The sequence below is a fragment of the Patiria miniata genome, unplaced genomic scaffold (assembly GCF_015706575.1).
Source record: "Patiria miniata isolate m_02_andy unplaced genomic scaffold, ASM1570657v1 HiC_scaffold_18, whole genome shotgun sequence".
Taxonomy (NCBI): Eukaryota; Metazoa; Echinodermata; class Asteroidea; order Valvatida; family Asterinidae; genus Patiria; species Patiria miniata.
In genome coordinates this window covers 17,167,131-17,193,601 of record NW_024037056.1, presented here as the reverse complement: position 1 = coordinate 17,193,601, position 26,471 = coordinate 17,167,131, and the positions used below count along the sequence as shown (strand labels likewise).

The window sequence follows — 26,471 nt, the reverse complement described above, 5'->3', positions numbered from 1 at the left end:
CTACTAAGCGATATCAAGCAATCAAAAGATTTGGAAACCAGACTACCAACAGACTTAAATTTACAGATGATTTATATCTTCCCCTTCAGGACTTGGGACTCGGAGTGACACGCAGCAACACAGAAGTTGCCGATTCAAGCAGCTTTTTCTTCCTAGCCTGTAAGCCGTATCACATGGTCGATGTGATGGCGGAGATTGAGTCATTGGTGGGTAGAGGCCGGCTCGTTATTCCTATCAGTGTTGGGACACCGGTTGAAATGTTTGAAAAGGTAAAAATCTGAAATAATATGATTATTTAGAAACAAAGCTCTTCTTGTAAATTCTATTTTCTCTAGGCTAGGGCTGTGCGGTATATACCAGATATCCGAATATTCGATCAGAACGAATATCCCAAATGGAATATTCAAAAGTTTTGAACCTTTTGAAGATGACAAAAACCTCGACCCTGATATAATTTTATATATATATATTTGAGAGGCTTAATTATTTATGAGTCAAATAACATGTTTGTTTTTTTGTGGACATCCACTTTGCACACATAATTTAAGAGTTTCTGTTAGAACATTAGCCGTAATTTACATCTTTAAAATCTGTCAAATCTGTTAATTGTTTCTGGTTATGAAAACAAGCAGTCCTTAAAGTGCCTTAGCTAGGCACTGTAGCTTGCAAGCCTGCAGAAACCTGTAGAGAGAAGACAATGAGAAGAAATTACAGTTTTAGAGGTGGGAGGAAAAGCCCAGAAGAATATTCTGGGGAAAACCCACAGAATCAGGTAGGGACTGAAAACCCAATTTACAAAAATCAATCAATTGACTGATAATTTGAAACACCTATATTTCTTGATTTCTTCTAAATGACAGCAAGTCAGACCGAATTATTCCATTGTGTATTTAGTATCAGTACATCTTTAATCCTAGTAAGCTTTGTGATAATAATTTGGTAGGTTAATTTGGGGATACAGCCAAATGAACCTATAAGCATTAAACTTTACCGTTTTACAGGGATTGCCAAATGCGCACGTTATCCGCGTCATGCCCAGCCTGCCCAATGAAGTTGCCGCTGGCATCGCAGCGTACACGTCCTCCAGCAAAGCCACACCGGATGACAAAGCCATCGTTGAGGCCATTTTTAAACCCCTCGGCGTCTGTGAGGAGGTGAAGGAGTCAATGTTGGATATTACGGCGCAGCTCGGCGGAGCTGCGTGTGCATGGGTGGGTACCAGCCAAATTAAAGAAATTATCTTTTTTCTGAAGTATCACAAAATTTCAACAAGTTTTGACAGCAAAAAAAAATGCTCTTAGGTGATTTGTTTGCCTATTTTCATGCAAATGAAAGTTTCCATTGTCTTTTTTGATTGTATGAGGGAATTTGGTGAGATTGCCACTTTTCACAGTTAAAGAAATAAACGTTGGGTTTTTGGTGACATTTCTTGTAGCATGCCATGATTATTGAGGCTCTGGCTGACGGCGCGGTCAAGATGGGACTGCCTCGCGACCTAGCCAACAAGCTGGCTCCGCAATCAATGCTGGTAAGACACATAACATCTCTAAATTGTAAAGAAAGTGGACTTAAATTAAAAATGCCAGCATTTCAGAAATTGTACTACATCTTATTATTTTTATGATATATAAAACTACACAGGCAGTACAGGGTGTAACAAATTGGGCAGTCTGGGGCGATACACTGAATAATTTTGTTACATAATTCATAGATGTTAAAGGCATATACATGTAGGATATTTGCTTTTCATGCATTTTGTTCGTTTCCAATAATAACACCACTCAAACTCAGCCCAAAAAAGAATGTTCAAAACCCAACCTGTTGAAGTTCAGCTCAGTGGGTATTACACTTTTCAAGAAAACGGTGAAAACCCGTGCAGAATCTTTCAATCACAAAATACGATTTCATCAATAAAACTCTTTATTTCAAAAACTCAGTCGATTGACTGATCGTTGGAAATCACCTACATATCTTGATTTCTTCTAAATGACAGCAAACCAGACGGACTAATTTCATGGGGTGTTTAGTATCCATACGATACTTAAACCAAGTATGCTTTCTGATAATAATTCTCCTGTAACTTTTGAGATAAATGCAAATGAGATTACTTTCATGGCTTACATTTTACCGGTAATACTATAATTTTTCATCCAACAGGGCGCAGCAAAACTGATTGTGGAAACAGGCATCCATCCGGCCCAAGTGAAAGACAACGTGACGTCGCCCGGGGGTACGACCATACGCGGGGTCCACATCATGGAGCAACGTGGCGTACGAGGGGCCATGATGGACGCAGTTGAGGGCGCTGTTCTGTACGCGAGAGAAATCGCCAAACAGTGACGGAGAAAGGAAACTAATTTAGATTAGATTTTGGTAATCCGTTGAGGAACGGTAGTAGGATGCACTGTGTAGCCTATGAAAGAGAAACAAAAGCAGTATGTGTGTGCTCTGGTTTTATAGTGCAAATGACTGTTGTCGAGTCCATCACACGTCCTCGCAAATCCTTCATTTAAGATCACATTTCAGATTTTTTTCGAGACCTCCATTCCACTCAGTGGCCTTGTATTGTGAACAAAATTACTGAAAGTCCACGTTACCTTTTTACAAACTGTAGTTTTAAAGAATATATAAAATAATTTTTGTTTTTCTGTTTTATTCTGTTGTGAAACAAGGTGATATGTATCAATTTCATCTATAGTTACTCTAGAAGTAAAGAAAATTTATTTTTCAAGTTGGAGTCTATCGACAGAGCATTACGGACACGTATTTGTTCCTGTCAAACATATTTGTAATGATTGTGAGACTGATAGCATACTTTTTATAACAGTGAATGTTAGTTTGGAATTTGCAATATTAAAGTCAGGTGTTTTCTGGCACACCAAAGATCAATTCCTTTCATACGAGAAGAAATTAGTTTAATTACGAAGGACAATTTAAACACTCGTTCATTGGTCAATATTCCATCAAGAATACAAACAAATAAATTACTGAACAAATAACATTTTTTTTTTTTAAATGAGAGTTTTATTTACTTATGTAGACAAAAATCATGATGTGTGATACAAATATTATTGAATAAATCTAGGGTTTATATCACGCATGTTAAAAGTAGATGATCCATGGGGTCTAGCATTTACACAGCTTAAATAAAAACACTTCAAAAGTGAAAACAAAAACTGAAATAAAAATGTGACTTGTTATACATGTATTGTTTAAAATGGGAAAGAATGAAGTATCCAGATGCCACTTCTTTGGTTGTGTACAAAGGCTATGGAGAGTTGAGTGCATTTTCCAAGTGTTTTCTAACAAAATTGGAAATCTTTCTCCGTCCCAGATTCATGTCTTTTCAACATTTTTGCAATGACTGACCTTCATTGAGATAATATATGATGAAAAAAGTGGAGTCAGGATGCAACATGCTTTCCTAAAAATGTACTAAGTACCCCGAAATAATGCCACTTCCTTAATATTTCTCACACTATCGCCACTATACAGATTTACATGTAGGAACCATCTTGAACTCTCCGTAATCCTCCACTGTGCAGAAAAACCAATAGAAACTCATTTGTACTTTTTGAGGGGAATCCAGCCCTGTGTATTGGTATAGTGATGTGCTCTGTATTGCTCACTCCTACAAAATCCTTCAAATAATTGATAGATTCTGATGGATCTGGGAGAGAAAAGATTCAGGCTGAACCCTAAATTCTTGGGCGTTTCCTTTGCTTGCAAGCTTCGTAAATCCTCCCAAATCCTACACTACACAGGAAAACCAATGCCACAAATTAACTTTGTGCTCAAAGCAAAACCAAGACCTGAACTCCAATGTGAAGTAATGGTGGCTTGGCTGTACAGTCCTATATCCATCAAATTCCTACAAAACCGGGTGGCGGTTATTTCTGAATTTGGGCGGCGGAAGCTAGGGTTAGATGGTTCTCATATACTAGCTGCACACTCCGCAGGACAGGAACGACTAGGAAATAGGTTCATGTTCTCCCAATCGTGCTAGCTGTTGTTTTCCAATGACTGTAGGTAGTCCCTTGCGAGTACTTTCTTTGGAAGAACATCTGTACGGAACAAAGAAAAACAAGACTGAATGGGTTATAAAAAAACTTAAACCAGGAGATCGCCACTTTAAACCCTGCTACAGTCAATTTCTTTGTTCCACTTTGGTCGACTTGCCTGCTAAGAACTGGAATGCAATATCGTCGTCCACCACCTGGGCCAGATTGCCATACACCAGACTGTTCTTGTTTTGGCTTCGGCTGTGCGACTCCTGTGCAATGTGCTGCACAAAAAGCTCCTGAATAAAGACACAAAATGAAATTCAAAACTATCTTATTGATCAGATACAGCTTGGAATTTTTTTTCTGAAAAAAAAACCCTGATTTTTTCTCCCATAGATTTTTGACCTGAGCCTATGCAAAAAGCCGTCCACCTATAGGGGCCTACCTAGCGCGAGTTGGGCATGTTGGGTTGGTAATTTAATATCTTGTACTTTTGTAGACCTACTTGTTGTATAGGTGCGCATGGGGGCGCTATACCAGTGTTTGCCGGCTTAAGTTAAGTTAAGAACGGGAAAAATGCGGGACCGGTTCAATAATCAAAGTCTGTGTTTTGTGAAAATAAACACTAAATATTTCCGAAACTTATCCTACCGTTGCTTTGGTTATCAAGAACAACGACTCCTGCCCAATGACTGTGATATCTGGCGAACTTTTCATGATAGTTCGAATTCTAGCGACCGGCAACAGCGTCAGCTTCGTTGATTTGTCCGCCATTTTTTCAAGTCCCCTGTTATGTGAAAACCCTGACTTCATCGGCATGCTTCTTGCGCGAAATTCAACGATACCAGCGTCAATAAGTGCGACCGGTACCCGACTATCAAGAATCGGTAAGTAAATAATCTTGGTTTTTCTTCGATATTTACCCCAAAGTAAATAAATCGGGACATTTTCGTTATACAAATCGGGACAGTTTTAATTAGAGAACATTGTTGATGGTCATCAGGAAAAGTACATTCAAATAAAACGAAATAAATTGAAGATTAATGTAATAACGAAGGACTCAGTGTAAATTCGTAACCTCTTTCCCTGAGCACTTTTCGTGATTACTTCAGGTTGTTATACAAGAATGTGCGCACTGCGTGAGAACGAGTGCACATGCATCAGACGTATTTGGCTAGTGTGAAAATTATTGACTTGCTTTTTGCTTTCGAAATGTAGGCGTTGCCGTGAACTTTACATCGAAAATAAACCAAAGGTTTATCAACATGTTTGGAGCTTCGAGACTGGTCCTGATCGTCACGTCCGTACTATCCTGAAGTTTGTGAGTATTAAGCAATTTTTCAGAATAAAAAAAATGTCAACTTGTCCTAAAATTACTGGACACACAGAATCAGTCACAGAATCAGCTGACACTGTGACACTGACAGTGACAACTGACAGTTTGATTTTCAGTTGGGCAAGATTACCATATGCGAAGTTCATTAATTTTCCTCTGTATTGACTAACAAGCCCCCAGATAGCAATTTCATGTCATCAAAGTCAATTTGAGCAGTGAGAAAATACAAGCATTTTCTTAGAAAACACTTAACTTAGAATTTTTCAGTCCAATCTCATAGGGTTTGTACACAGGGTGTTGAATGAACTTCGTATATGAAAATCTTTCCTTAAGTTGTTAAATTCATTATTAATTACTATATATGGTAGGGAAACACTTCACTTCTACTTGCTTTATAATTACACAATGGTTTTCCTCATAAGTCATATTGCAATAAAGAATCTGCATGATCATCTTACACTGTAGTCTTTCATTTACATGATTTAACACGATATCGTCGGTTATGAATCATCATATTTATTTGATAAAGTCTTTCTTATTAACTTCATTTGACAACATCCGTTTGAGTCATATTGTACAATATTTGTACGATAGTTGTACAATATTTTTCACCGTAACTTTATGTTTTGCAGCACTCAGGGGCCCTGTCGCGGAGCGATATTGGTCAATCCAAATGATTGTCTTGATGAATATTTCATTGTGTCTTTTTTGTTGTAAATCAAATGTACAGTTTCTTTTTCCAGCCCTCTGCCTACATTTGTTTGCACTCCATGGCCGCTGGCACCCCGTCCAATAAAACCAGGCAAATACATTGTAAGAGGCGAGTGGGGACCAGCTAACTTTCCATTCATCATCATAATTTGCTTAAATAATTTTGAAAACTAATTTTGAAGTTGAACAAAGAGATTAACCGGAACAGAGTGTGAACCTGCAACCTCCGGATTGCAGTTCCAGTGCTCCACCAACTGAGCTATCCAGCCCTATGCTGGCGTTTCAACATTTGGTCAATGTCTTTGTTGAAAACTGACGCAACCATTAATTTAGCATTCATCCTAACCGTGTTAATGCTGTGTTTGTGACTAATTCTAACCAATTAAAATGAACCATTTTTGCTGGCGTTATAACACATGCCTAATGCCTTGTATGATTTGTGGCTATTCAGCGTATGGAACCCTAGGCAAAGCCGAGGGTGCGGTGCGTCTCTTGGGTGTCAACAAATTCCATGTCTCACATCTCACTCACAGTGTCGAAATTGTGTGCATGTTCATGGTGTGAGGCTATGTCCAGCTTCAATTTCAGCATGAGTTTACTGCTTGTTTACAGCTAAAGCCCCATCCATAAGCCATTTTCACAGTAGACAAATCTCAGGGTTGACGCAGGGTTGACGCAGGGTTGGAAACATGCATTGTTTCACACTTGAAGAATTTCAACCATGCGTCAACCCTGCGTCAACTCCGAGATTGATTTTGCCCTGGGTTGAACTCAACCCTGCTCTAGACCAGGGTTGAAATTCTTGCCAGGGTTCAAAACAGTAGTAACTGAGCATGATAAGCTTGATTTGCATGAAACAAGTGTGAAACGATGCGGGGTTGAATGCGGGGTTGAAAAATCAAAAAATCAACCGAAGCGGCACTGGGTTCACCCGGGGTTGAGTTCAACCCAGGTTGAGAGGCTCTAGTGTGAAAAAGGCTATATAGGGTGAATAGGTTTTAGGTGAAGGACTTAGGCAAGTCTACATGAAGTGAGTCATACATGTAGCAGTCTCGGTACGTACATGTACTACATGACAATCATGTGCCATTACTGTGGGGAACCTCATGTATACATGTACAATGGAGGAGATAGTTTCATGTTGAAAGTGTTTCTTGAAGTAGGCAGTTGTCATTATCATACTGTAAATTGTACCATCTGAGCACATGTACATGTATGAATAATTTACATGACATGCACGGAGGAAGGCATGAGGCAATGGACAACGTGACACGGTGTAGTACATGAAGATAATAAATTTAGGCCAAGTTGGTGCTGACATTTCTTCTTTTTGTGGGGAGGGGGGGGGGGTGGAGTATTAAGGGTGTAGAATAGCAGCCAGACATCTACACAATTGCATCAGTAAATGAGTGTCAAGAGCGTCAATCACTTTGCAAAATTGGGGGGACATACCTTTAATCAGAACTAATGCAAGCACAAAGCCTATTTTATAGCACACACTCCATGGGTGTCAATCGGTGGGGGACAGGGACTAACCCCTAGGCCCTTTTTGCTAGGAACCATCCTCAATTTCTCCCCGAAATTTTGCAAAAATGCCTAAATCCTTCAAAAATCGTTAGACAGTCCTGCCTCAAAATGCATTCATCCACAATCCTCCAAAATCCTTCTCATCCCAAAATTGTGCACTTATGTTCAAATGAAGGATACCCAACGCCTCAATCCTTCAAAATCATCAGACAGTACTGCCTCAAAATGCATTCATCCTCAATCCTCCAAAATCATCCTCCTCTTCAAACACCATTTGTCCTCAATCTTCCAAAATCCTTGTGTTTGTCAAACACCATTCATCCTCAATCCTCCAAAATCCTCGTGTTTCTCAAACACCATTCATCCTCAATCCTCCAAAATCTTCCAAAACTGCAGTTACGATTTTGAGGGATCGAGGTGGGTTAGAGTTTTAAAGGTGCTCTTTAAACTGTTTAGGAATGTATCCTCACCATGCAAGTTGCAGAGAATATGCTATTTTAAAATTCTGTACATTTGCAGTTCAGTTTCCTTTTTACGTGCAAAATGTTTCTGTGCTTTAGCATCAATTTGTTTTCTGTTCTAGTTTGCATATTCAGCTTTCATGTTCTTCACCTTTTGAGAGGAAATTAACTAAAGCATGGCTAACATCTGTCATAAAGAGTTAAAAAATAACTCTTCTTAACTAGAGTATTTAACGGAATGTGTTTTTGGAGTGACTAATGTGACTCTTGACTAATTTGGAGTTGACTCTGACAGAATATACAATGTAACAGAATCATACAATGTACACTCCACAACCGAAGCAAAACCATATGTACATGTACATGTACAATACCTATCACCGCTATGCTATAAAACGTATGTGTGTGTATTCAAGGAAGAGTTCCCTCAGTAATTCAGGCTGCTATGGTAGATCTCCCACATAGTAGGTGATTCCCGCGAAGTGTGGACTCGCCCTTAAAAGGGGGGGGGGGGGGGGACAACAAAGTGGACAACACGCAAGCCAAGTGGGGGACACACAAAAGTAGCAGGCGAGATCAAAGTGAAGCTGGCAACAGCTTCCCCTGGGCGAATCAAAGCCTTGTCGTGTATAATGAATCTTGCTCCCATTTACAAGTCAAAATTCTTTTACATTGTTCATATGTACTCCTTGACGAATCCAAAGAAACATAAAATGCTGTGGCAGTTTTGGGCAGTATAGATCTTTATCATGCTGCCACCATTTCAGTCATGTTCCCTGTATCCACTAACAGTACTGAATGATAATGTTGTTTTGTGCAAAGAGGAACCAGACTATTGTTCCTTCCAGCCTCGCTTTGGTTATGTTGATTTGAATGGGAAAAATCACGATGGCCGCGACGTGATAATGGTCTCTAGGGAGTAACATGCCAGGCTCTTTCGGATTATACGGGAACTAATCTAGTTGAGCTTGTTCTTTCCAGGTATTTCCAGCAAAGCCATGAGTGTCGCCGATTACGGCCAGCGGGCCGAGGACCACCAGCGCCTCTTGGTCCTGGTCAAGCCCCTCGTGCAGCTCAGGACCAAGTCCTACGCCCGCATCATCGACCGGGTCACCAGCGTGACCTACATCCAGCTGCCAGACTCCAAGCGCAGCCTGTGGATCCGCTACAAGCAACACATGCACCTGGAGAACAACGACTGGGGAGATTTCCAGGTGAGCAGGAACAGCACCTTATTTTAAGGTGAAGCACCTCATTTGTAGGTGCAGCACATTCCAAGGCATAGCACCTGATTTCAAGGTGCGATACCTTGTAGTCAGAAGCTACACCCTATAGAAATTTGGGGTGCTGCACCTTATTTTAAGGTGAATCACCTCATTTTTAGTTGCAGCACATTCCAAGGTGTAGCACCTGATTTCAAGGTGCGATAAATTGTAGTGAGAAGCTACACCCTAAAGAAATTCGGGGTGCTGCACCTTATTTGAAGGTGAAGAACCAAAATTTTAGGTGCAGCACATCATTCCAAGGTGTAGCACCTGATTTCAAGGTGCGATACCTTGTAGTGAGAAGCTACACCCTATAGAAATTCGGGGCGCTGCACCTCATTTTAAGGTGAAGCACCTCATTTTTAGATGCAGCACATCATTCTAAGGTGTAGCACCTGAATTCAATGTGCGATACTCACCTGGTAGTGAGAAGCTACATCTTGATAGCATTTTCGGGGCGCTGCACCTTATGTTTAGGTGAAGCACCTCACTTTTAATCGTAGCAACTGACTTCAAGGTGCAGTACTCACCTCGTAGTGAGAACCTACACCTTGTAGCAATTTTGGGGCGATGCACCTTAATTTCAGGTGCAGCACCAGACTTCACTGTGAGGTTCAGTATCTCATTACAAGATGCGATATTTCATGGCAAGGTGCAGCAACTTACTTTGAAGTGCTGTAACTCCTTTGAAGGTGCAGCACCTTCTGCAATTTGTCCATCTAATCACACCTCAAGGTGCAATAACATTGAGGTCTGACACCGAGGTCCTGTTCCATGTGGTTTGATATGTACATGTACCTCCACTTATTTGATTTTTTGCCTAGGTTCATCGACGTGTTGCAGGCGTCATCTGCCTGGGCAAAGCCTCGTGCGACATTGAACTTGCCACGGTCTACTCGAACTTTGAAACCCTGAAGCAGACGTACCGCTACACCCTCTTTGACGCGAGGTGCTTCCTCTTCGGTATGACCCAAGCCGAGGCGGAGCAGACGGCCTCAGGCAGCCGGACTGATGTCATCTACTACTCGGGCTTTGATAACTGCGAACAGTTGGAGGACCACGTCAAGGATTTTGTGTCGTCGCTGTTTTGGGTGCTGGAGTCCAAAAGGCTGGATCGAAAAAACGACAAGAGCGACCGTTTGCCTTTGCTGATGGCGCCTTTCGAGAGGAAAGACATGGTGGGAATCGACACAGAAACAAGGTATAGTGATTACTAAATTATTGGTATAGACCAGAAAGGTGATGCAATGCACTAGTAGAAGCCTGCCTGAAGTTAATTGGAACCTAATGCCTTGATGCATTTGTTTGAAACCCGACTGAATCCACCGAAATCATTCACCTCAACTGATCCAAGGAACCATTTTGGTTTGTTAGTAAGGGCCATGACACATGAGGCAATTTAGGGGTAACTTGTCTTAGGCAATCTCTAAGAAAGAAACGAAAGGAACATTTTTAATTCCATGGAATTTTTCTAAGGATTCCCATAAACTGTAATTTGGTCTTTTTGTGAGGGTTCCTTTAGCTTATAATTTATTTGATTGCCTTTAACATTAACCTTCCCAATCCTCCATAAACGTCTTTGCAAAATGGAGGATTTTGCAGGATTGAGGCTATTTGGCAAAAATGTGTGGCTGATTTTGGAGGACACACTGTGTCAAAGGTCGTAGGCCGATGTATAGTGAAGAACGCTGGTCTTTATCATCCTCAATCCTGATTTGTCTCATTTTCTTGACCATTTTCAGGACCTTCAAGCGTAAGGTTCAGGGCAGGATGCGTAAGCACCTCGCTGATCTGCACCTCCTAGCTGGCCTGACGCAGGAGGCCTTCGTACATTACCAATCCGCACTGGAAATACTCCGAGGCGCAAACGACTGGCTGTGGATGGGAGGTAAACTTAAGTGTTCTTATGTTGCCACGTTTATAGAAATCCATATTTCCACAAATTTCCAACGCTGGTCGGCTGACCAGCGTTGGAAATTGATACAAAAATACCACTTTTCTTGAAAATGACAGCACACCAGGTGCCATTATTCTACAGGATGCTTAAGACTGTCATTCACTAACAGTCCAGTGAGGTATTTTGTAATAATTTGGTAGTTTTGTTTTTTGATGTTTGCAAATGTTGTATACTCCCTTTAATGTATACCCAAAAAAAAAGCCCAAAGTAGTTGTTGACCGTTATGAAGTGGTCAATATAAAAACCTCATTATGACATGTAACCAGGTCAAAAACCCTCAGTTGAGGTTTGGCATCATCTTTTAAACTGATCTTAATTGTTTGTGTTTTTCTCTCAGCTTGCTGGGAAGGCATGTGTGCAGCATCAGTCATCCAGCTGTATCCTCCGAAGCCCAAGACGGGCATCCCAAGGAACGCTTCATTCAGCGGAGGAAACTCGCTCATTGGAGGCGCAAGAATACACAGATCAGGTATCAACATTTTCTGTGGCCATTTCTAAAACCTTGGTTTTGATATCAGCTGTGGCTTCATCCCTGGCTCCAAGATTAACTTCATGTTCAAAGGAAAAGTTTGGCCCGAAATGTAAAATTCGCAATTATTTTGGAGCCAATTAAGCACAGGAATTTTCATTTCAGGAACAAGATTACACAGATAAATTTTAGCTTTTTAACATCTATAGGCACTTCTGAAACTTGGGTTTCATTTTAGCTCTGGCTTCATAGAGCCTCACAGTAAAAAAAATCCACGGGGAAAACTTGTTCTAAGAGGTGGACGAATACATAGAACAGGAAAAGATATTAACTGTGGCCAGTTCTGAAATGTGGGTTTCGTCTGTAGCTCTGGCTGTATCTCTGGCCTCACTAAAACTGAGAATTCTGAAATGTCGAGTCAATCACAAATCTCTCAGTCTCAGTCATGTGAGAAGCTTGAAATTACAGTGTCCGAGACACGATGTAACAATTTTGTTTTCCTCCCTCAGAATCCTTTGATATTGCCAACGGTCTGCCCGACTTTGTCTCGGAGGAGAGACCCAAAAACTGCCTGTCAGCTGACGACATTGTGGACAAATACAAAGAGGCTATCAGTCACTATAGTAAGGTACGTTGGGTCTGACTGCCAAGTTCTTTGCAGTAACTATAGAGGGCGCTGCGGGGATGTTCCGGTTGTTTTCTTTAGCCTGCGTCACAAAAAAAATGGAAGGCTTAATTTGTTTAAAGATTGGTTTCAAATATCCAATTTCTAAAATCGAAACCGAAAAAGTAGAAAACTGAATGTTTAAAAAGCCGGATTTAAGTCCCACCACTAACCAACAGTTGACTTTTGTTGTTACAGTACACCAACGCCGGCATTGTGGAGATGGAGGCCTGCATTAAAGCCACTCAGGTCCTTGTCCAACAGAAGGTGAGATTGTCTGTCCGTTGGTCTGTCCATTTGTCTGTCCAGCTGTATGTTTGAACTTGGCAGTCTCCCAATTTGTCAAGGCCATCTTTTGAAACGAGGGAGAAAATGTTCACACCCCAGTTAAGCACGCAAAATGTTTTGCATAATTAGGCCAAAAAAATTATAAGTCGGTCTCTGGTCAGCGCGCGCATCATGCGCATCAATCTTTTTTTCCCAAAATGTTCCGCGGTAGCTCCAACAGCTCAATTTTTTTTACCAAAGAGCACCAAGGAATGGGAAATTGCACCAAGGAATTGGAAATTGCACCAAGGCAAATGATCGAGAGCACCAAGGCAAATTATGGAGGACACCAATGTACATGAGGACACCAAAAAAGCTAAATAGTACCCCACCTTGTCTGTACAATCCAAGCTTGAAGAAGAAACAAAAAAGCCCCCCCCCCCCAAAAAAAAGCTGCGTCCCCGCGTCAATTCCGGAACTTTGGTCTGACCAGAGACCGAATATTTTTTTTTTTGGCCTTACATGTATACAGAGTTTTGACTAAATTTCAAAAGGTTATCTGAATGTATTGGTTGTCTAATTTCATAATCATAACAGTTGTATTCCTATATGTCAAACTAACCACCCTCTGTTTACTTGTACTTATAATCTTACTCACTCAACAGGCTTGTTACTGCAATCACAAGGTATAACATATAATCTTTTGATACATCAGGAAGTGCTTCAAAACTCAAACTCTTTCTGCTCCACTTCGAACTCTTATTATTTGGGGAATGTGACCCATTATCACGGGAACATGTGGATAGTTTATTTCCAAAACGCGATATACGCCATTTTGTTCCCGCTCTCTCCTGGCTGCCCAAAAGCAATTTTGATATTCGATAATTTGGACTGTTATAAAATTAAACACAACCTAAGAATACAAAAATGAGAAAAATGAAGCTTAGAAACAGCTGTAATACTCTTTTGATTCTGTAAAGTTTCGTAACCGTGCAAATTTTTCATTTTTTTGAAATGGATATATCGCGTTTTGGAACTAAACTCTTCATGTCTTAAAAAATGAAAACAAACATTAATGTATTGTATCTTCCAATACAAGTTTTTGTGATGTGAAAGTGAGTTCCCAGCAAATTGCTTAAAAGAGTTTGGAGTGTTTGAAACGCTTCCATTGGCATGAATGTGTGAGAGAAGAATGCAAAAATAAAAAGGCAGTAAACTTGAGGTATACCTCAACGTTTTTCAAGGTTTTTACAGAGTGCCTTGGAGTTCAGCCTCAAGCCACCAATTCGAGCGATTCAAAATGCAGTGCGCCACCAAGAGTTTGCCACAGAGAGTTCATTTTTCAAGGTCACGGTCGACAAAACATGGCCCATTTGAATGAGTGTCAGTAGAAAACTTGAGCTAATTTGTTATAGATTGGGGCAAAGCGTTCTGCCGCCTTACAAAAAAAACTCCATATTGATAAAACGAAAAGAAAAGGGCAAAGAGATACTCGAATCATACGCTTACGAACTTTCTAGCCGGAAAAACTAACAATTTCAAATGTTCCACGCTGCGAATTTGTCGACCATCTCCCACAATGCACTAGGAAAAATGAACTCTCCGTGGCAAACTCTTGGTGGCGCACTGCACTGCGAATCGCCCGAATTGTTTCATTTTGCATTCTTTCCTAATAAGCATGTACGGTATCATGTAGCATGTACAGTGAATGTGTTGAAACACATCAGTGTTGGTGAACACTGAGATTGGGATGTAGGAGATAGGACCATTACTCAGTGTCTTCCAAGCTTGATATGATTGGAGATTGAAGATTGTTGGAACTTACATGCACGATGCACTACTCAGCTCGACATGAGGGATGCACAAAAACGGAAGAGCACTTAACAACAGTGCACCGTCATTAAAAGTGAAACGCTCACCTGCCGTGAATTTTGACATAGCATTGTGCAAGCATGGTGCTTTTCTTTATAAACATTTTTTTGTCAAGAGTTGCCAAGATATCGGCTAAAAATAAAATTGTTAATGCTAGCATTATCCACTGTTTTATTGGATGATACATTTTGATTGTCAAGGTGTTACAAAAGTACATGTATATTGACTGTATATCTAGGTTGTTTTGTGAAACTTTATACATGTATCGACCTTGTTCTCGAGTGGTTTGTGCATAATGCTTACATTTATGTTAACAACGAGACATGTAATTATCAGATAAAAATAGTGATTAGTTTTGTATCAGTGTACATGTAGTTGCAATTAGTGTAATTTGTGTTTGCATGAATAATGAGTTATTTATTTTCTTTAAAAGATGGTTGATTTTTTTTTCAATAGGTTTGTTAGTTACAGAATCAGTGTAGCTCACTCACAGAACTTGGGAACAAAGTAGTGAGAACTGGTTTCCTAATTAACGGAACAGTCCCCTGGAAGGCAATAGTTTTGACACTACATTTTCAAAGATAGAAACAACCTCCCCCCCCCCCACCACCTAAAAAAGGGAAACAACTGTGAATTGTAAAACAAAGACTTTGATATTTGTTGACACTTCTTTATATCATTTTGAGGCTAATGATCGAGCTAATGAAATTTACATTTGAAAAGTTGAACAAAGAAATTGACTGGAGCGGGGCTTGAACCTGCGACCTCCGGATTACCGTTCCGGTGCTCTACCAACTGAGCTGTCCAGCCCTATGTTGGTGGTTCATCAATTAGTCAATATCTTTGTTCAAGGGGCGCTAGTCAGAAGCCATAAATCCGTATTACAGCCAGGGATCACGCCCAAAGTCACGATAAAAATTGACCGGAATTTTGTTCAGGCAAATGTTTTGGTTCCTTTTTATCTGATTCAAAATCCACATGAATTATTTAAGAATAAGATGATTGCAACCATGATCTGTGATTTGTGAGTTAACTTGCCACTTGTCTTCCTGTAGAAAACCCTAGAGGCTGCGGATTTCCTCCAGAACGTCATCTACATCAACGTGAACCTGAGCGACCAGGAGAAGGTGGAGCGCTACAGCGCCCTCTCTCGGCTCTTCACGCTCATCGGCTTCCATCGCAAGGCAGCCTTCTTCAAGCGAGTTGCGGCCATGCAGTGCGTCACGCCGCAGAATCAGCACCCAGCATGGAACATGGTATACACGCTGTTTTATTTTTGGTTGGTCAGGCGTCTCCGTTTTACAACCTTGCTTTTTGAAGATACCATGCATCTTTCAGGTTTTGCTCGTACTTCCTGCCCTGCAAACAGAGCGCTGCTAAGGGCTGATGAGCTTCACAGAATCTTATGAAGGAAGTACAGATTGACCTTTGCATGCAGCTAGCGCGCGCTACGCATGATGGGCACCGGAAGCTAGTTTGTGTGACGCGTTCTACGTCACAGGTCACGCAAATCTATCCATTGAGAGCTCAAATGACGTCAGCCCTGACCAGCGTCCTGTGTGCAGGCGGGGGGTACGAGCGAACTTTCAGGTCTATAAAACATGTGTATGTTCCATATCATAGCAGTAAGCATTTGTCAAATGAAGCCTTTTTTTATCGTGTTCCAGTGCAACCAGTTACTAATGGAGACATTAAAAGGCTATAAGCTGACCCTTGACCCCAGGGAGTATCCAACAGGTAAGATATGTTTTTTATCCCCCTGGCTTTCAAGCGAGACAGGGGTATATTGCGATAGCGTATTCCTTCTGTGTGTCTGCGTGTCCGTGTGTGTGTCTTCCATTTCACTGTTAAGTTCAGTCATCAATCTCAACCAAACTTGAAAGGTGTTCTGTGGAGAGATGGCTGACGTCAAAAAAATCCTTTCCAATAGGGACATTTACGAGGTCTCTGGAGAGCTCAGCTCAGTATTACTAATGACTCTAACATATGTTAGTCCGGTGTCTCACCGAAACTCTCCATTCAACCCAAACTCCCCATTCAACTGAGAACTGGTTCCATGCCGGGTGGACAATCAAGGCCTCACTGAAAATTGTTCTTACTAATTGCCTGTAGATGTACATAATAAAAACTGGCAGGATGCTAGGGGGATCGCGCAAGTTTTACTTGCAGTATGTTTTTTTTGTAGATCGACCCTGTGGCTGGCCGCTACTACAAACCCGGATCCTGCACGAGCTTGTCTTCTCCGCGCGACGTATGGGGGAATACGGGATTGCTGTTAGGTATGTTTTGCAATGTTGAGAATTTGATTTTAGAGATTTTACCTGTGTTTTGAAAGTATAAAACACGTCTGAGCACAGATGTTTATAAAAGTATTTGTAGGCCTGTTATATACAAAAATGTAACTTGCTCCAAATACCTTGGATCTACTGTTTCTCGTGACCTCACTCTGGATGCTAAACTTCCTGTCAATCCCACTGCTGCCACCAAATTTCGTGATTCTTGAAATCCTCAGGATTCTGTCCTTCATGCTGCAAGTCCTTCATGACCAGCTGTCTGGGGCCGAGAAGCGAGACATTGCCATCAACCTGGGCACGCTGACCAACAAGGTGGCTGGTGTCCCACACCCGATCGCCAGGGAAAACGGCACTATTTTACCGGCTGTGCCGTTCACAAGATTCCCGGCTGTCAAGTAAGCATGTTGGAATGAATCTGATGTGTAATGATTAATTGGCTGTTTCGCCAAACTTGCCGAAACAGCCTTTGTTTTCGTTAAAATTTGAGAGACCCGAACTTGACGTTTGCGGGAATTGATAGAGTAATCCAGGATCACATAATGTGCTAAATCACGCGACCCTTCCTTACAGTTCAAACCAGAAGTGCCTCATAATTCGAAATGGGAAAAAGATGGGAACTTGCTTTCAATGATGTCAGTCTCTGGCTAGGTTGTACTTTACACAAAAAAATTACCAGTGGCGAAATAAAATGTTATAGCACCCTCTAGCGGCAGGTTGGAAAATGTCGCATTTCACAAAAGAGTTGCCGAAACAGTCTCTGTTTGTCCACAAATTTTGACAATTTGATACCAGTTTTTATGCATATTGAAACATTCATGTTTTGTTATTTTCTAGGGCCTTTAGGCTGGTTCCGTTGTCTAGGCAGCTGACTCCTTTGCTGCAGAAGCTTAGTCTTAGTACCAGTCCCTCTAGCGAGTCCCTAGGACCGTTCATCTACTCTCCGATACAGAATCGAGTCTGCATAGACAAGAAGTTGAAACCACGAGTCGGTGAGTTTAACAGAAAACAAATGTCGTTATTGTATGCTTTTAACCACCATCCCCCTGCCCCAAACAAAATGCTATTCGCTCGAAATGTCATCTGCCTGAGATAATTAAGAGTGGGTCCACGTAAATATTTCATATAAGGGTCCTCTGCAATTTTGTTTTTAATATGAAAGGACTTGGTGGGCAAGTAACCAAAATAGAACTTACAATTTTTTTAAGGCCCGTTGCCATGGAAACAGGCCATTTTGTGTTTTTAGGCATTTTTAGTCAGTTTTGCGGCTACAAAAACTGTTTTTTAACTTATCTTTAAAAAAATCACCCAACCAAAATGTAAAATTATATCACTTTCAAAATTATATAAAAATACCAAAAACACAAAATGGCCTGTTACCATGGCAACACGCCATAGAAAAAAAAATTAAGTTCTATTTTGGTTAGCTGCTCACCAAGTCTTTTCATATTAAAAATTATTTTAAAACATTGCCGAGGACACTTATGTGAAATATTTACATGGAACCACCCTTAATAGGTCGTTACAGAGATTTGATATCATTTCATATAATTTCAATTTCATCCATCTAAAATAATTGATTTTTTATTCAAGGGGCCTGCACAATGGAAACCCATTTAATCCAAATCTGAGTGTGCACCTTTATGTTCCATCTGTCTTCACGTTCAGTCTTTGGTCTGTCATCCCAGAGCCTCTTTTGGTTGTAAAGAATAATATACATATTCATGAGCCACCAGTGATGTCATCGAAGCCAGAGGCTTCTTTCGTAGCTCAGTTGTCGTATTTTGAAACACTGTTTGTGTTGATTTTCTTCCTGTAGATTTCAAGTGGGTGGCAGACGACGTCTGTGAGATGTGTCTCAGCTTCTACAACCCCTTGCCGTTTGAGCTGCGAGTCGGTAACTTGGTGAGCTTTTAAGTTTTAACCAAAGCCCCCCCCCCCCTCTCCATACATACAGCCGATCGGCAGAGTTGGATGTGGAAATTCTTTATTGGCATGTTGATCAGGGGTAATAATGTTATTAACAGCATCTTCAGTATAAACTTATTTAAAGTTGCATTCCACATGCTCTTCCAAAAAAAACCCAGCTTTTTTATCCGAGCAAATTTTGTTTTGTTTTAACGAAAAACCTACTTTAATCTTATTTTGGGCATTTGAAACTCTCTGGAAAAAAAAGGGCTTTCATTTTGAACCCGCCCTACGACAGCCAAATTATTGTTTGACAGCCTATTTTTTGAAGAGAAAATGTAATAACTAAATGTCTGTGGATTTTTTGTTCCATGTCTCATTCAAAATTGAGTAACTTTCATAAAGTTAGGAAAATAGCGATTGAAAAAACAAAACTTATTTTGAGTTGAAACTCTAAAATAATACATGTACAGGGAACGCATCTATAAGAGTTCAGGTTCACGTTTCTGATAAACTTTCATGAGGTTAATGTCTGATTTTTTAAAACATTTTTGTTGCTTTTTGTTTGAAGGGCTTTCTGACAGAAGGTTTGCAATTCGAACCCATCCCGGCCACAGTGACCTTGCCAGCAGAGTCAGGTCCCCACACTGTCTCCATTATGGGGACACCAAAGGGGGCAGGGATCCTGACCATAGTAGGTAAGAAGCACCGCTGTTTGTGATTGAAGAACGTGACCAAAAAGGGTATTCCAACAGAAGACTTGTGACCTGACTTTTGATTGACATGTGATTGACTTGTGATTAACTTGTAGTTGACATGTGATTGACATGTTATCATCATGTGTTTGACATATGTTTGACTTTTGATTTGCATGTGATTGACATGTGATTAACACAATGTTTGACTCGTGATTGACTTATGAGTGACATGTGATGAACATGTGATTGACTCGTGATTGACTTGTGGTTTTCTTGAAATTTACATGTACTGTACATGTATTTGACTTGTGATTGACATGTGATGAACATGTGATTGACTTGTGATTTACATGTGTCTGACTTCTCATTGGCTTGTAATTTATGTATCATTGACATGTGATTAACAGGCAATTGACATGTTAATAACATGTGATTGACTTCTTATTGATCTGTGAAGACCTCTAAGTGACCTGTGATTAAGTTGTGATTGACATGTGAATGACATGTGTTTGACATGTGAACAACATGTGTTTGACATGCAATAAACATGTGTTTGACATATGATATTTGTGATTGACATGTGTTTGACATGTGAACGACATGTGTTTGAAATGTGATAAACGTGTGTTTGACATGTGATATTTGTGATTGACATTCGAATGACATGTGAGTGACATGTGCATGACATGTGTTTGACATGTGCATGACATGTGTTTTGATACCTGATTTTCTTGTGATTAACTTGAGAGGACTTAAACTACAAGTCTGATTTCACCGTTTCGTTTTTTGGCCAACCCTCCATAGGCTACACCACCAACGTCCTGGGCGTGGAGAGCCACTGTCGTTTCAAGCACATCCCCACCGTACCCCAGTCCTACTATGAGGTGGAGGTGGTCCCCGCCTTACCCCTACTGAGGGTCAAGACGTCCCTACCCCAGGCCGTCAGTACGCTGAGCCTGGACCCAGCCGAGAGTAAAGCCAACACCAGCGCAGCTGTTAGCTTATTCCAGGGGGAAAGGTCCGTCGAGATTCCTTCACAAATACCCTGTCAAATTGTTTTGCCTGAAATTGTATCATTCGAAAAAAAAAACAATCATAGAAGATGGTTTAAGAAAATGTTCCCCTGGGCACAGCAACAAGACCCCAAAACTTGCGCATGTGTTTGTTCTGTTTTCTCAGAATGCATACATGAAGTATCCACAGAGCTAAATCTTCAACAGGTTTAATGCACCCTTCTAAGATTTTGAGCAATTTTGTTGCTACAAACGAAGAACACAAATATGAGCAAGAGGCAAGTGATGTGTATTTTTTTTCTGTTTTCAGTTGTGAGTGCGGGTTGACGTTAAGCAACGGAGGGAAAGTCCCCGTCGAATCTCTTTCACTGAAATTGTCCTCAGAATCAGGTAAATCGTTGGCTGTGAGATAACAATTGTTTAAGGATCTATGATTTTTTTTTATCGACGTTACAATGTTGTATGAAGAGTCGATGGGTGAAATTACGGTTCAATATCGGATATTGGATATATTCAGTTTATTTATTAAATTTGTACAAACAAAAATGGATGTGCTCGGCTAAGGCCAAATTAAAAAAAACATGTTTAGCATCCCCGACCTTTTTGGGACCGCCTCCTTTTTTTTCTTAATTGAAAAAAAAAACCTGGAAAAATGATAAATTTAATGATCTTGTTCGGAAAAGAAAGTCGTACTTTTAGACTCTGAAAGCTGGTATGTCATTTCCTGAGTACGAGTGCCGGCCATTTAAAAAAAAAAATTGGCGGCCATCTTGAAAAATAGCCTGGCCGGTCGTTTTGGAAAATGGGTCGGGCAGCCATTTTAGGGGGGAAAAAAAGGGCCTTCTTCCTTTTTTTTACAAAAAGGCAGGACGGTAAACATGTTTTTGTGTTTTTTTTGGCCTAAATTGTTTTATAAAATTGGAAGCCCAGCTGACGTGAAAAGTACAAGATCTATATCTGCAATGCAACGCAAAATCTGCAATAAATGATAAGATTTTCAAAACACAATAAAAGAAAAATGTCTGACTTTTGCAGGTGTGCTAGCAGATAAAGTATTTAGTTGGAGCGAGGAGAACATTCAGACCCAGTTACCGTTGCAGCCCGGGGGTCAGATGATGCTGACAGTCTACATCAAGGCTGTTGGGAGTTTTATTGCCAAACACAAAAACAACTCAAACGGTGAGTATATGTTAGGCAACATGTTGATTTTTTTTGGGGGGGGGGGTTTAGGTTCTGGAAGGGTTTTAACTTTTTTTGTTAACAAACAGGTGCTAAGTAGGTTGGGTGCCGAATTGGTCAATTGCGGTCAATTTGGTCTGATGCTAATTTGGTTAAGAAGTACAAGTGGTTGTGTGTCAAGTCGATTTGGTAAAAATGTTAAAGAGGCTGAACCTGGGTTAACAGGAATGGAGTGCCCATCTCTCTTTCTTTAGCGATTGGGCCAGACTCATATGCTGCTGTGGGGGGATCGCCACACCTCCTCCACAGCGAGTCTGTTACCTTCCCAGCACTGAATAAAGCCGGTACCCATTTAACACCTGGGTTGAGAGGAGTAATTGAGGTAAAGCGCCTTACTCAAGGGCACAACACGCATGGCCACGGCGGGGCTCGAACCCACAACCTCATGATCATGAATCCTGTGCTCCACCATTAGACCACATGTGCCAAGTTCCTTTTAACCTTTTAAACCCTGCCTTATCAATCTAATGCTGGGTTAGTCTCATGCCGAATTCCTAACTCGTTTGAATATGTCATTCCAGCAGACATTCCCGTGACACCCACTCCCAGTAAAACCTTCGAGTACAGTACGCCAAAGAGTACACCCAAACGGTCGGCGTCCTCCACCTTCCTAGAGACGTGCAAACCAGATAGCGGGGAGTCGGTGGAACCAGACAGCCTGCAGAGAGTATGTATTCAACATGGGCCATTTCTTAAACCTAGGATTCATATCTGGTTTTGGCTTCATCATTCGCCTGCATTTTCCAAATAAATGGAAATACTTCAAAATTGGACTCGGCCATTATGTAAGACCCCATTCAAATCATCAAAACTGCCAGTGACACTGCTATTTCAACCCAACCGTAGGGGTAAATTGAGCTACTTTTTCATGAGATTCAAGTTCCTCTGGTAAAATGTCGGCATATTTTTCAGATTATTGAGTCGACGTTGAAAATCGCCTACTCTGGAGGGCCAGGCATGGAGGAGGATTTCCACAGGGAGGCCAGCGTCTTGCTGAGAGTCGACATCAAACCGTCAGTGGTGTTCACGCAATGGAGTGCCATCCCAGCCACAGAGTAAGTCTGTGTGTCCCGGGGTCTGTGACTCTATGTGTCACAGTGTGTGTCATGTTCTTACTGTGTATTGGATACCAGTGTTCTGCAAAGAGTTGACGTCAAACTTTTTGGGGGAAAATATTAAAAAATTCCTCAAAAATTGCAATGATGTCTTCGGGATGTTTTTATGAGGGAAAGATTTTTATTTCACGATGTATATTTTTTTAAGTTTCAGGAAGGTCTGATTTAAGCTTATGCCAAATTTTGCAAGTAGATTTTTTTTTTTGGCAAGAGAACTTTCTACAAACAAATTGAGGATTTTTCATGACTTCATTATGTAATTTGCATGCATACTAGCGTAACACTCTATGTACCTACCAAGTTTGACGTCCTAAATTGAGGATGTCTGATGACTTCACTGTGTATTTTGTATACCAGCATCCCACTCTATGTACCTACCAAGTTTCATGGCCTAAAATTGAGAATTTCTGATGACATCACTATGTATTTTGCATACTAGCGTCCCACTCTGTGTACCTACCAAGTTTCACGGCCTAAATTGAGGATGCCTGATGACATCACTATGTATTTTGTATACTAGCATCCCACTCTATGTACCTACCAAGTTTCACGGCCTCACTTGCCCTGTGTTCTTAATGTCTGCTCGTTTACAGATCCAAAGAGTTCCATCTGGTGCTGGATACCCTGAACACCACGAGTCAGGAACTAGAAGTGCAATATGGCGACCAGGCCTCATTGATCTTGGGCAGTCAGCAGAATAAAAGGTAGGTTTCTAGCGGCTCGGGTTCGAATCCAGGTCGGGGAAAGATCGGAAAAACTGCGTCTAGACGTGACTTGAAAACTTTGATATCGTATCACGCTTTGCTGCCCATATTTTAGGTTAGCTGTAAAGTTGAACCGTTTCGTCGTTGCCCAGCCAAGAAAGCCTGCCCTCAACGGCTTCACGGAGTGCGACGTCGGGTCCGGCAGAAACAATACGTTACCCCGGTACGGGAGCGTCCAATCACAGAACAGCAAGTTGCTGGTAACCGACGCGCAGCAGTCTACCAGCCAGAGCAGTCTGTATGCCCAGCAGTTGGCGACAATGGTAGACATCAGATGGAAATGCATATCCTTTGAGAAAACTGGTTTTTACTAATAAATCTTTCACCAAAGTCTTCGCAATGGTGTAACCTCATTAGTTGCACCACATTTTATTGGGCAAGTTGACAAAAAAGTTGAATCGTACAAGTTGTGACACATTTAATGAATATTACTCGACTGCAGGAACAAATTATGGTGAAATGTTTTGCCGTTAAATCGTTCGTGGATAACAATCGCCCTAAAGCATCTTAACGCCCAACAGATATCAAGATTAAATTCCTGTATTAATCATCTTTGTGTGTTTGAAGTTTATTCCAATTCAATTTAATTTCATTTTTTATCATTTGTACAGGGCTCTTAAGAACAGCATTTTTTTTTAACTGATGAGGCCACCCTGTTTAAATTAAAACAGGAAAAAAATAATTAGATTGATTCAAGAAATTCACAGCTTTGTTTTATTTGGATAATGACATGCTAGCCAACAAGAGTTGAAGCCTGCTAGTTAAAAAAAAAAATAGGAAAAAAAACCGAAAAAAAACCGTTATAAAAAGTCAGATGGAACTAACTGAACAACTGTTTTGTATATAGTTGGAAAAAACTGGCGAGAATTTTCTTCAGGCATGCAACTTTTCCTCAGATCCGCTGATTTCCTCGTTTTTTACTTCTCATGAATGCCAAAACACTGTACAAAGTCTTGTGTGGTTTGGAGTTTCCTCGTTTTTTTTCTAAATTTTTCTAAATTATTTCCATTTGTATTCCTGTGTCTTGAATTTTTACAAAACTTGGCAGCTACCAGTAGGCCAGGTTTTGTGACATTGATTGAGCGAACAAATCGCAGGCTGCACAAGAAATTTGACACTTTCTTGTCTTTCCTTGACTGTTTATTGCACCCCATCTTAAAAAAGTCCGGCTTTGCGATGCTGGACCATCTAGACCTGTCCCCCTCCATGATGGACCACATACGCACCTGCCCCATCAACTGGCAGGTTTGTCTGAATGACAGGCTAGTCAACAGCTCTGATGGACAGGCTACCTTCCCTGTAGGGGAACCGCTGTGTGTGGACGTCACTGTGACTAATAATATGGGTAAGTTGTCATGGGGGGTGCTGTGGTCCAGTGGTTACGGTGTTCGACTCGTGTACCGTGGTACATGGGTTCGAATCCTGACTGTGGGAACATGGTGCTTGTGCTCTTGAGCAAGGCACTTCACCATTATTGCTTCGTTTTGAAGTTCCGATGCAAGCAACAATTACAAATTGTATTGGAATAGTTAAAAAAAAAAAAAATGTCACCACGTTGAGTGGAAAACTATTCATATGATGTACTGCATGAGTTATGTTAGCAGTAAAATGCTTTAACATTGCACAAGAGTGCGAATTTTTGGAAATCCTGTGAATACTAGCTTTTTGGGTGGAGAAAGCAACAAAATCTTTTACATCATTGCAACGAAACAGAAAAATGATAAAGATTTTCATTTTTGCTAGATGAGGCAACAGCCAGATTACAACTAATGGTCGAACCCTACACAGACCATCAGAACGGAACCAGAGAGATCAACCCCCAGGAGAAAGTGGTCTGCTCCGGAAACTGCAGTATTAACAGTGACAAGGTAGATTCCATTCTCATTTATGGGGGTCATTGTTGAGTAAACGGTTATGATATTAGTAATTTTACTGTGTCAAGTTCTACTATATCAAGGGTCATTAGCACCCTTACATAGGAAAGTTGTGTTGAGTGAAGGTTCTAAGAAATAGCGCCCTCATTTGTTAAAAAAATTTACTCGCAACTTTTTTTCGCAAAACGAAAATTAAGGTCATGAACCTCAGACTAATTTATTGTTCAGAGCATAATTATGCACTAAATCTATTGGTTGAAAACAATTTAGTTGTTGCTCCTTTTATGATTGTTATGTTTTTTCTTATTTTGAAAATGTTTTCAGTCTTATAGCCACTTTGGGAACCTTTTTTTAAAACGATCAACTTAAACCTTTCCATGTTCATTAACCATCATCTGAAGATGTGTCCGGAACAAGTTCGTCATGATGACGGCGTCATATGTCACCTGACGTCACATTAAAGGTGCAATATTTTCAAAGCCCCATGTCCACCGAAGTACAAATCCGATTGACTTGAAACTTAGTATGTTCATAGACAATGATGTGTTATAGGTGAAAATTGAAGTTAAGTCACGATGTGATTTTTTTTTATGGATTTTTGATTCAACTACCACTACCTGTAGTTGTTTTTTAAAAAAATGTATTCCATTAAATTTATTTATTTATTTTTTTTTTTCATTATTATTATTTTTTATTTTGTTAAAATAACAGTTAGAGGCTGAACAGTCGTTGACGCACACGTCATCTTTCATCTTCCTATTCCCCGGCCTGTACAAATTCAACATCACCTGCACGGAAATGGAACCGCCCCAGCTGGACAATGCCCCGGCTATGGCCCCCATCATCATTGAGGAAGATACCATTTTCCCAAAGAGGGAGGGCCAGTCTTGGAAATACCGTCCGGCTTTGGAGGTTTTGATTACATAATCGATACTTAAAAAAAAAAAAAAAAAGTAAAATCTGTCAATTTATGAGTGAAATTTTTCGTTCCCATCCATCCTTTATCCATGTAAAAATCACAGATTGTAAAAAAAAA

At 40.6% G+C, this 26,471-nt stretch overlaps 3 protein-coding genes across 11 annotated transcripts in view; 2 read left to right on the top strand and 1 right to left on the bottom strand.

The window, feature by feature from the left end:
• The window catches only part of LOC119724936 (pyrroline-5-carboxylate reductase-like), an 8,689-nt gene extending 5,507 nt beyond the window's left edge, over positions 1 to 3,182 (top strand). For all 6 annotated transcript variants that reach the window (XM_038196267.1, XM_038196263.1, XM_038196265.1 and 3 more), the window contains 4 exons: positions 90 to 269; positions 1,002 to 1,211; positions 1,436 to 1,528; positions 2,158 to 3,182. In XM_038196267.1, the coding sequence (XP_038052195.1) occupies positions 90 to 269; positions 1,002 to 1,211; positions 1,436 to 1,528; positions 2,158 to 2,340 (666 nt within the window). In that variant the 3' untranslated portion in view covers positions 2,341 to 3,182. The remainder of the gene's footprint in view (positions 1 to 89; positions 270 to 1,001; positions 1,212 to 1,435; positions 1,529 to 2,157) is intronic.
• Positions 3,002 to 4,823, bottom strand: LOC119724938 (chromatin accessibility complex protein 1-like). Its single transcript, XM_038196268.1, has 3 exons — positions 4,656 to 4,823; positions 4,180 to 4,300; positions 3,002 to 4,064 (listed from the first exon to the last, which is right to left on the bottom strand). The coding sequence occupies exons 1-3, from the start codon at positions 4,821 to 4,823 to the stop codon at positions 4,003 to 4,005; spliced, it is 351 nt and encodes a 116-aa protein (XP_038052196.1). The 3' UTR covers positions 3,002 to 4,002.
• Positions 4,801 to 26,471, top strand: LOC119724935 (trafficking protein particle complex subunit 9-like). Of its 4 annotated transcripts, none has more exons than XM_038196260.1 (26): positions 4,801 to 4,891; positions 5,223 to 5,325; positions 6,084 to 6,153; positions 9,021 to 9,253; positions 10,129 to 10,505; positions 11,047 to 11,192; positions 11,599 to 11,730; positions 12,240 to 12,358; positions 12,593 to 12,661; positions 15,589 to 15,789; positions 16,201 to 16,270; positions 16,719 to 16,812; positions 17,046 to 17,222; positions 17,662 to 17,816; positions 18,644 to 18,729; positions 19,304 to 19,430; positions 20,235 to 20,448; positions 20,754 to 20,833; positions 21,479 to 21,622; positions 22,207 to 22,349; positions 22,595 to 22,737; positions 23,391 to 23,501; positions 23,617 to 23,845; positions 24,711 to 24,906; positions 25,305 to 25,429; positions 26,147 to 26,471. In XM_038196260.1, the coding sequence occupies exons 3-26, from the start codon at positions 6,111 to 6,113 to the stop codon at positions 26,360 to 26,362; spliced, it is 3,630 nt and encodes a 1,209-aa protein (XP_038052188.1). In that variant the 5' UTR covers positions 4,801 to 4,891; positions 5,223 to 5,325; positions 6,084 to 6,110; the 3' UTR covers positions 26,363 to 26,471. The 4 variants fall into 4 exon arrangements, with proteins under 4 accessions (XP_038052188.1, XP_038052186.1, XP_038052187.1 ...); XM_038196258.1 differs by having other exon boundaries at positions 22,204 to 22,349; XM_038196259.1 differs by having other exon boundaries at positions 6,071 to 6,153; positions 22,204 to 22,349.

What these genes read in the sequence shown, in the direction of transcription:
- LOC119724938 (XM_038196268.1), bottom strand. Translation starts at nt 4,823, where the DNA reads ATGCCGATGAAGTCAGGGTTTTCACATAACAGGGGACTTGAAAAAATG. An exon ending in TCTTGATAACCAAAGCAACG is followed by an intron (nt 4,301 to 4,655) that starts GTAGGATAAGTT and finishes GTCTTTATTCAG; the next exon opens with GAGCTTTTTGTGCAGCACAT. An exon ending in TGCATTCCAGTTCTTAGCAG is followed by an intron (nt 4,065 to 4,179) that starts GCAAGTCGACCA and finishes TGTTCCGTACAG; the next exon opens with ATGTTCTTCCAAAGAAAGTA.
- LOC119724935 (XM_038196258.1), top strand. Translation starts at nt 6,111, where the DNA reads ATGGCCGCTGGCACCCCGTCCAATAAAACCAGGCAAATACATT. An exon ending in TAAAACCAGGCAAATACATT is followed by an intron (nt 6,154 to 9,020) that starts GTAAGAGGCGAG and finishes TGTTCTTTCCAG; the next exon opens with GTATTTCCAGCAAAGCCATG. An exon ending in ACAAGATTCCCGGCTGTCAA is followed by an intron (nt 17,223 to 17,661) that starts GTAAGCATGTTG and finishes GTTATTTTCTAG; the next exon opens with GGCCTTTAGGCTGGTTCCGT.